Here is a 9,861-nt window from a genome sequence, read left to right as displayed (position 1 = left end):
GGACCCTCGGCCCGCGCCGCTGCGCCAGCCCCAGGGTGCTCCTGGCGCAGGAGCCGCTACCTCCACAAGGGGGAGGGGCGGGGGGGAAGACGCAGACTGGGGGCGGGGCTTAGGCATAGAGGTTGTCCCCTTTAAGAGCAAGGCTTGCCCTACTGCGCCTCCCTCTACCTTTTGGCCAATGGTCACGAAGCGTTTGCTGAATGGCAGCTGATTGCTCCAATGGTCAGGGCGTAGCCTGACTCATGGAGCGGGCGTTTTAAAGCTTCCCTCTCCGGCCACTGGGCGGGTCTTTGTGGGAGTGCGCTGCGTGTCATAGGCTACACGACGTGATTGGCGAGTACGCCATCCAATGGGCTTGCAGGGCGGGTCGGGCCGCTACCTGTTGTGTGGGTGGCCAGGCCAAGCTCACCCAGCGCGCGGGGGCCCCGGATCGAGTCAGCAGCGCGCGAGGCCTTGGCCGCCGCCGTCATGTTCCAGGGGCCGGAGGCCGAGCCCGCCAAGCCCAGCTCCAGGTACCCGGGCGGCCGCCTCAGGCCGGGGCTGGGCCCCGACTCCCCTCCCCCGCGCGGGGCTTTGTTCGGGGCGCGCTCCGGGGGCGCCGCCCTTCCCCTCAGAGCCGCCGGGGCGGGCCCCCCCCCCGTGCCGTCTGGGCGGCGGCACCGTGCTCTGCCTCGGGGCCCTGGCGGCACCGCGCTGCTGGGCCCGGGCCGCTGATCGACCCCTCACATCCGGGCGGGCCCGGCCCCCTCGCGGCACGAGCCGGGGCCCCGGATTGGCTGCCCTGCCCGCGGTTTGTAGGCAGAGCCCGGGCCCGCGGGAGCCACTGCAGGGTGGCGGGTTGACTGTGGGGGAGGGAGCGACACGCCCCGAGCGGCCAGACCCTTCGCGTACCGCCGCTGCTCGGGCCGACCTGCCCGCTGCGCACACAGCGTCGGAGCGCGTGGCCCGCGCTAACCAGCGCTTCCGTACGCTGCGGGCTCCTGCCAGCGCAGGATGCTCGACAGCCCGTGCGAGGGCAGCTCCCATTCAAAGAGCTTGCGGTGTTGCGGGAGTGTGCGCAAGGGAAATGGAGCCGATACAATTCTCCTGAATGCTGCAGCCGTTGAATGCTGTTCCCTTTCAAGGTTATCTCTTAAAAGCCAAATGTGCTGACATGTTTGGTTTGGTTTGGGTTTTTTGGTTGACTGCTTACTAGTCATCTCAGTGGAAGTACATACAGCATAATACAACAAATTAACAGACTGATCAGACCTGCCACCTTCTATAGGAAGCAAGCTCTAACTCTTTAATGTTCAGTTATAATTTTCAGTTGTATTTGAACAGAATAGCTAGTTACTTGGAAGTGAGCCTGGGTATTCAAACTTCATCGCATCATTCAGATTATTTAACTTCAAAGGCACTAATGTTTTGGACTACTTCCTTGAGTCCTACAAAGAGTAAAAACCAACATGTCCTGCTTTGTCCCCTCCTTAATGTACTTAAAAGAACAACACTTAAAGGTTTTACAATGAGTACAACAGTACAGAGAGTTAAACTTGTTCCTTTAGGTGACTTGTGCTACCAGCCAGTAGACCAGCTCCAGCCTATCTGCAGTATTGGCGCCTATGGCAGATTCAGGTTCTTCAGAAAGCAAGCTTTCCCTTTTTAAAAAGTGTTTATCTTTTATGGCTGCAAAGAAAACAGTCCAAATGAAAATAGTCTTTTGCATTGTCCTGAAATTGAATGCAGAAGACTTCAAATGACTTAACACCTGTCAGTATGTGGTAATATTCTGCAATACAGAGTATTGAAACCCCCTGGAGGAGGCTCTAGTAATCTGTTTGGGAGCACAGAAGAAGTTTCATCTTCCAGCAGACCACACAGGATGACATCTAGCATCTTTGGAGCAGCTGAGGAACCTCAGAACTTTCCAAAAAGAACAAACCCTCCAGGTGAGAACACCAGTTTCCTCAGGGAAACCACTGAGAAGAGATGTAGCTGATTCTGGGTTGGATCACAGAAATCCCCTTGGGGTTATCCTCTAGTATGCTGATCAAGCTACTGATGCCTGCTTTCCTGCTCTCTGGGGTTCCCTGCCACTATATATTGCTGGGCCAGAAGCTCTGGTCTCCCCTAGACAAAGCAGAGTTAGGGTTTGGTGCTCCCCTAATGCTGAATCAGTTCAACTCTGGGAGGATCTGCTATAAGAGCTCAATATCTAGAAACGCAGACCCCAGAGGACCAAAACCCCAAATAAATGTTAGGGTGGGCAAGGCAGTTTCCGAGGTCAGCTGAAAACACAAACTGACTACTTTCCATGCCTTAAATAGACTGCCTCTTAATCCCCTGGGCCAGGACCCTTTATTTAGCATGCCCCATCCCCATGGAAAAGTACCACATGCAACATGAAGTCCAGTAGTAGGTGTCACGATCACAACCATGGGACCAATCACAGTTTAGGCTCACAGGACAAACAAGACTATTCACAGGTTGTTGGGTTGAGTACTGAGCCACTGTGTTCCTAAAGTATCCTGAATGGCCCTAATTAGCAGAGTCCGAATTAAAACTAGATTCACACTTCATACTCCTAACTTCACATACAAGTTAGAATGATACATGCAAAAAATAGATTCTGCAGATTATAACTTAACATTGATATGTTGCATAATGCATTTTGCATAAAGCATCTTCGAGTTGTGCATTTTCATAAGCATTCATATTCATTAAGTATCCAGGGCTCTCTGACACATCCCCCATAAGATCACTGCTAGAGGGTTGGACAGTGTCCAATGCAGAGGCAGTGTGTTCAGAAGTTCTAATTGGTTTGGGTTATCCACCCAGTGTTACCAAATCCTGTGGTGTCCTTTGTAAGAGTTTTTTCAAAGTTACTGTCCCTGTAAACTATACATTGCTGCTAGTTGTTTGAACTTCTGCAGTAAACCCATCTGCTCTGAATCAGAGAGCACTCAATCATGAGTGCTGTGTTTAAGCTGTAACCTGAATTTGTGCTGTAAATACAGTACTTTTTCTCCAGATGAGCCCATCCGTCTGACCTTGCTAAATATAGGGATTGGGGAAATTTAAAACATTGACCAAAACTAATGTGAGCTTTAGTCGCTTTTTTATTTTTGTTTCTAGGTAGCAACATGTCATGTCGCAAAAACCTTGTCATAGTCTTTTTTTAAGCTTGAAATGGAACTGATATTGTACTGTGTAAACATATTCAAGGATGATGATTCTTACACATTTAGTGTAAATTTTTGTTATATGGATATTTTTAGTGGTGATAAGCTTGCCAGTATGAAAATATGGGGCATTACATAAATAGCTATTTTTAGCTGCCATATTGGTCTGTTAATTGTAGAAACATACCATTTGAAGTGAAGTTACTTCACAGAATTGAACAAAGCCTGAATTAGAAGAGTATGTAAAATTAGATTACTACATTGAACTTCCCTAAATCTCTTGGCTTTTACAAAAAATTCCTAAAACCATAGGCCACTTTTCAGCCCTTCCTGTTTAATAACCCATTGAGGTTTAAGTGCTCGAGATTATACACTTAACTACTAATAGGAACTCAGGCCTGCAATTTTCTAGCCAAAGTTATGGCATAGACATGGTATCACCATGTTGTCCAATCCTAGTAGAGAATTAGAGGTCTCTTCCTTAATGTGGCCACCATGTTGTATTGGGGGCCAATAGTTGGAGGGTCCATGCAAGAGACTTTTCCAGCTGAAATGATGACCTACAAAGAAACTTCTTCAGCTGTAAATCAAAACGTTTTCTGAGTCATGGTGACAAAAGTCTTAAGTATCTTCAGGATATTATAGTAAGCAAAGTTCTAGGGTTTCTGGACTGAATGTACTGATTCAGTTAGTGATACTGAAAACCTCAAACTTGGCTATTTGACTCTCTTTAAGATCAGATTTTAAAAAAAGTTCTGAACAAAGTTAGGAGGACACAGTACAAAATGTTAAAACCATTTTCCAAGTAACTTAGTTATCTTGCAGGGGGAAAAGGAAGTGGTATTTTCGAGGATCCTAACCCTGTCCAGTCTCGTCAGCGCATGAATCCACCTGGTGGGAAGACAAGTGATATCTTTGGATCTCCAGTACCCACCAGCCCTGTCCGAGCACACCCAAACAAACCCAAGGTATTTGTAATGCGGTGCCTATGAAATGGTTTAGAGAAAAATAGTTTACTATCTTCGGGTAGAAGTAATGTTCTGAACAAGGCTCTTTTGTGCTGTGCAGTATGTTAATTCTACATTATGCCTCACAGCCCAAAATTAATCAGCTCTCCCTCCACAACCCTCTTCTAGTCAAATATCTTGATGTGGAGTAGCAGTTGATCTATATCCTCTGAAGCCCTAAAAAGCAGTCTTGATTTTATTGTAGGATCACATTGTCTTACAAGAGGGAGGAGATGCACCCAAAGAACTGAAAGGTAAGGCAAGAGAAACCTTTTTCTCTGAGATGATGTGCAGAATAATTTGGCCTGTGTATGAGGAGTTTTATGAGCAACACACGAGAAGTAATTCTTCTGCTCTACTCTGCACTGATTAGGCCTCAGTTAGAGTATTGTGTCCAGTTCTGGGCACCACATTTCAAGAAAGTTGTGGAGAAATTGGAGAAGGTCCAGCAAAGAGCAACAAGAATGATTAAAGGTCTAGAAAACATGACCTATGAAGGAAGACTGAAAGAAAGAATTGGGCTTGTTTAGTTTGGAAAGAAGACTGAGAGGGGATATGATAACCATTTTCAGGTATCTAAAAGGGGGTCACGAGGAGGGAGGAAAAATTGTTCTCCATTGCCTCCGAGGATAGACCAAGAAGCAATGGGTTTAAACTGCAACAAGGGAGGGTTAGGTTGGACATTAGTAAAAACTTCCTGTCAGGATGGTTAAACACTAGAATAAGTTGCCTAGGGAGGTTGTAGAATCTCCATCTCTGGAGATATTAAGAGCAGGTTAGATAGACCTCTATCAGGTAGGGTCTAGATCAGGGGTTCCCAGCCTGGGGTACGCATACCCCCAGGGGGTACGAGAAGCTTGTCAAGGGGGTACGAGGAATATTTGGTAAATAACTTGATTATCCTAATTGAAATATTCCAAAAGTAGTAGTGATAGTGAAAAAAGTTGTGGATTCTAGAGTCTAGAATTTATTTCCTTTCATATTGAATAGGGGGTATGGGAAGGTTTACTAAAAGCCAAGGGGGTACAGGGACCGAAAAAGGTTGGGAACCCTTGGTCTAGATGGTACTGGATCCTGCCATGAGGGCAGGGGACTGGACTTGTTGACCTCTTAAGGTCTCTTCCAGTTCTAGTATTTCTGTGCAAACAGGAAGAATAAACAAGACTAATGCTGGTTTTCAGGGCAACAGTCATGGCTATAGAACTTCAAACTGGGCAGTTCGACTTTTAGTATGAGTTCCAATGATAGCAAATAGGATTGGATGTGACCCTGAAGTAGCCACCTAATCTCTTCTATTAAACTGCTTCCCTTTAGCTAAAGTATTGGAAGAGGGCCCTATGCTAGGCTGATATCTAGATATGGGAAGTGTCTCCTAGATGGGCTGCTTGTTTGTATAGGCGACTTTTTTTTTTTTGTACTTAAGCCCAAATTTTTAAAATGTGAGAGCTATTCTGAAGCAGCAAGGACAAGTTAACTGAAGAAATTCAGACGTAACTCCCATTTCTGTAGCTTTGTCTCAGGCAGCAGTTGTTCTGGTAGGGTGTGTCTAGACTGCATGGCTCTGTCAACGGAGCCATGTAGATGAGTTTACTAGACATAGCAAAATGAAGTGGCGATTTAAATAATCGCTGCTTCATTTACATCAAAATGGCTCGTGCTGTGCCAATCAGCTGATTGTTGGCACAGCGCTGCAGCACCCTTTGTTGTCAGATCCTTTATGCTTGCAGGATCTGACGACAAAGGGTGCTGGGGTCGGCTGATCCCTGTCTAGACTACAGCGCTGTGCCGACAATCAGCTGATCGGCACAGCACGGCGGTCATTTTCATGTAAATGAAGCAGCAATTATTTAAATCGCCACTTCATTTTGCTATGTCTAGTAAACTCATCTACATGGTTCTGTCGACGAAGCCATGTAGACTACACACCCCCCTAATGTATCTGAATCTTGAGTGGAATGATCTTTAAGTGAAGAAATTTGCAATTAAGATATACAGCATGTGGTAAGCTGTTCCTCCTTCTCTCCCATTCATAATGTGCCATTCTGGCCTTCCTCAATGGTAGCTGAGGAGTAACTCATTTTCCCAGAATGCATTATTGCTCCATTACTAGCTGCTTGGTGAGAGCATAATGTGAGTTGTTCTTATGAGGCAATGTTACTGCATGGCAGTGTAACTGGTCTAACGTCCCTTGTTGTCATACAGCTACAGAAATCAGCAAACCACAGATGGAAGACAGAGGTGAGAAGAGAGATCTTGGGAAAGAAGAGCCAGGCCCCAAGATAGATGATCATGAGCCCAGACTGGGGCCAAGGCCACGGTCACACAACAAAGTCCTCAATCCCCCTGGTGGCAAATCCAGCATTGCATTCTATTAGGAACATTGACTTTCACTAATGGAGTCAGCACAGAAACTTGAGTTTGTTTTCAATTACTTGTTTGGCGACAGATGCTTTAGGCAGGAGGATGAGAACTTTGACTCACCTAATCTAAAGCGAGAACACCCTGATGTTCAAGTCTACTGTAAAACCTCTTAGTTATGGTGCTTATGGAAATAACTAAAGACTTAGGTGCTAGACAGTGCAGAGTTCTGCAGGACAGCTCAAATAGATGCAAGAGGAGTGTCCCTTTATGGTGAGCATTTAAAAATACTGTTAAGCTTGCAGCCGGTTAGTAGCTCAGACTCTTGGACCGAAGCATTTGGACTTGGGTGCACACACAATTAAAGAACTTTGACAAACTACAGTAGTGTAAAATTAGATTTGACAGCCACCTCAGATTTCTAGTTAGCCAGCTTTAATGTTCTATCACCAGCCTCATGTTACAGATGCTTTAGTTTTTGCAGGGTTTTTCCTCCTGCTGTCCTGCAGAAATAATGGACTGTTCCACTTGTATCCTCCATAGTACAGTAGATTTGTGTTTTTGTTTCTGTGCTGACTTTGTTAGTGAAACCTCCTCTGTTAGCCGTGGTTGCCTTTGACTGCCTCAGTTATTGCTTGGTAGTAAAGGATGAGCAACTTGGACTGTCCACACATACTGGTATAGCTGTCTTGAGGCTCTAGTCCTGTTCATCTGCTTGGGACACTCTAAGGATTATTGCAGTACTCTTCTGACACACTGACTGTTATGAATTGTTTCCAGAAATGTACATTGTTTCCTATAATTGAGTATGTGGGGTTGGGGGATGGCTGTGGTTGAAAGAGGGTTCTCAAATTTCAGTTGCTAAATCTGACTGGACTTTCCTCAAGTATATCCAAAGTGTCAGTAGTTGATAACACTAGATGCTTAGGCTGTTGGTCACTTGTAATAGGTTAAAAAAAAGCACTGATTACACAGAGCAGTTCAGGAACACCAAAGATCAAGTGTCCTTTTCTACAGAATGGCTCCATGTACCAGTCCCTGTTCTAACCCAGGTTCATTGAAAACTGTTTGTGACAAACTATTCTGTGTCTTGGCTAGGTGCTACAATAGGTTAGAGGTCATAGTAACTGTTGAAGTGCCTGTCAAAGATGCTGTTTAGCTTACAGAAGTGAAAATCCCCTTTTTACAGGGTGGATGTGGCAGAAATCTTAATACCTGCTGTGCCTCTGTCCCACAAGAGGCTTGGCTCTCTGTTGTAAGAGAATGATGATCGATACTGAGGGAGGTTAATCCCAATACATCTGTTATATTGCGGGGATACAAATCTAAAACAGCTCCTAGCTGCTGTTCCTCTCTTGCTTATCTGGTTCAGTTAATAAGTCGGGTTTCAAACTCCCAGCCTGTTGGCCATCTATGGGCTAGAGTATATTCACAATCCAGTCCAGGAGACCCAGCAGCTGGTGGTGGTAGAGTGTCTGAATTCATTCCCCAAGCCCACTCTTCTGCCCTGGCTTCGTTTTGAAGGGTTTGTTTGGGCAAGTCAGTGAGCTTAGACTCAAAGCTTGGTATCTTACAGACTAACTGGAGCTGAAGTATCAGTGTGATTTGTACAAGGCTTGTTTTGAACAGCACTTTCCAGTGAAGTCTAAACTACAGTGGACTTGTCTTCATGGTATTGGCTAGCAGTTACCTCATTGGATTACATCCTTTGATCAGTGTCTCAAGTCTGAGTTGATAAGGACACTTCATTTTTAACAGGGGCAGAAAGGGAATGGAACTTTGTGTTAATTGATAAATCATGAACTTCTCAATAAATCACAGTATTTTGTTATTTCACTGTGTGTAGCTGGGTACTCCTGTAAATAAGTTACTGTTTGGTCTCTAAAAAACACTTTAGCCTGTGATCAAATTCTATAACATTTCTTGTGTAATACAATAAGGTTTCTCAAACACTTCTCCTTCCTACCCTAGCTAACTGTAAAGGTGCTTTATCCTCTTAAATGGGGTGGCAGGCTTGCCTCCTTGTTAGAGAAGCAGTTATCCTGGAGCAGGCCTGGAATCAAAATTTGCACTAGCATCCTCTATAATGGATAAAGAATGAAAGTGCAGCAGCTTCCAACAGTGTCTTTTTAGATGAGTTTTTTTCTGCTGTCTTGTCTCCTTTTCCATAAACCTTAAAATTGTCTGATGTTGCCTTTAATTACTTTGCTACTGAGTGTCTACACTTGTCTCTACACATTGATTCGTATTTGTGAAAATTCATACTTGTAGCCTTTTCTTTATTGGAACAAATGTAAGGGCATAAAACTCTCCTTGTATATTTAGCTGTTTTTGTTCTGTAGACTAGATACTCTGAGACCATGACACATCCAACTCCAGGTAAATTAGTTAGCGTGGCAGTTTGAGAGAAATTGTGACTTAAGGTGAAAAATGCAGGCACTCTCTCAAAGGTATTGCTTTGTGCATAGCTGGAATGCTGTAAACAATGAGGGATCCATATTTCAACTTCAAACTGAACTTCATCTAAATACTGCTGGTAAGACCAAGCTCTACTACTTCATCGCTTGGTGGAACACCTTTTAGGTAAGAGACTGTGCACTTATGAAATAAGATTTAAATATTAAAATTAATACACTGGTAGAAAATTGAGTACAAACAGTGGAGGTAAGCCATACATTACCATCAATGACTAAGGTAAATGCATGACCACAGTTACATATTATAAAACTGTGCATCTGTCTGGCCATCTGAGTCTGTCCAAGAACTCTTAAAATGGTACTACCAACCTCTCATAACTTAAAGCAAGGGCTGGGTTTGGTCGTGCAGGAGAATGGGGGGGGTGGAATCTGACTGCTTTTCATAAAATGGAAAGGGAGGAGTCTGAGAAGAGGGAATTATTCTATGGAAGGACCGGGGATGGGGATGGGGATGGGGATGGGGACAGGGACAACTATAATGCCAGTGGGCTGGCAGGGGCGGAGAACAGACAGGACAGCTCTCTACTATGTTTCAGAGTTTGTCCCCGAGCCAGGGGACATGCAGGCCTCCTCCACCTGTGCCTGTTGCAGTGGCCAAGGATACCGGATCTTGCGGAAAAAGATGGTTTTGCACAAAAGGAAATGTCCACACTACTTTTTTGCACAAAAATGGATTAGCAGAAAATACGTGAATGAGATCTTGACTCGTGCAGATGAGTCCCTCATTAGCATATTTTTTGACAAGAAAACTCGTAGTGTAGATGCAGCCTCAGTGATCAATCCCGTCACCCATTCTTGCCCATCCTAGCTAATAGCCATTGATGGACCTATCCTCCATTAATTTATCTAGTTCTT

General features: G+C 44.8%; 1 protein-coding gene across 2 annotated transcripts; it reads left to right on the top strand.

Annotated features, from left to right (window-relative positions):
- Positions 1 to 334: 334 nt before the first annotated feature.
- Positions 335 to 8,847, top strand: JPT2 (Jupiter microtubule associated homolog 2). 2 transcript variants are annotated; one of them, XM_089782180.1, is made up of 5 exons: positions 335 to 512; positions 1,758 to 1,931; positions 3,990 to 4,132; positions 4,377 to 4,425; positions 6,374 to 8,847. In XM_089782180.1, exons 1-5 carry the CDS (start codon positions 350 to 352, stop codon positions 6,544 to 6,546), a joined length of 702 nt encoding a protein of 233 aa, XP_089638306.1. In that variant the 5' UTR covers positions 335 to 349; the 3' UTR covers positions 6,547 to 8,847. The 2 variants fall into 2 exon arrangements, with proteins under 2 accessions (XP_089638306.1, XP_075755097.1); XM_075898982.2 differs by having other exon boundaries at positions 353 to 512; positions 1,783 to 1,931.
- Positions 8,848 to 9,861: the final 1,014 nt, after the last annotated feature.

The sequence above is a fragment of the Pelodiscus sinensis genome, chromosome 15 (assembly GCF_052426305.1).
Source record: "Pelodiscus sinensis isolate ZL-2025 chromosome 15, ASM5242630v1, whole genome shotgun sequence".
NCBI classification, from domain to species: Eukaryota; Metazoa; Chordata; order Testudines; family Trionychidae; genus Pelodiscus; species Pelodiscus sinensis.
This window is presented reverse-complemented; position numbering and strand designations above follow the sequence as displayed.

What these genes read in the sequence shown, in the direction of transcription:
- JPT2 (XM_089782180.1), top strand. Translation starts at nt 350, where the DNA reads ATGGGCTTGCAGGGCGGGTCGGGCCGCTACCTGTTGTGTGGGTGGCCA. An exon ending in AAAAAGAACAAACCCTCCAG is followed by an intron (nt 1,932 to 3,989) that starts GTGAGAACACCA and finishes GTTATCTTGCAG; the next exon opens with GGGGAAAAGGAAGTGGTATT. An exon ending in CACACCCAAACAAACCCAAG is followed by an intron (nt 4,133 to 4,376) that starts GTATTTGTAATG and finishes ATTTTATTGTAG; the next exon opens with GATCACATTGTCTTACAAGA.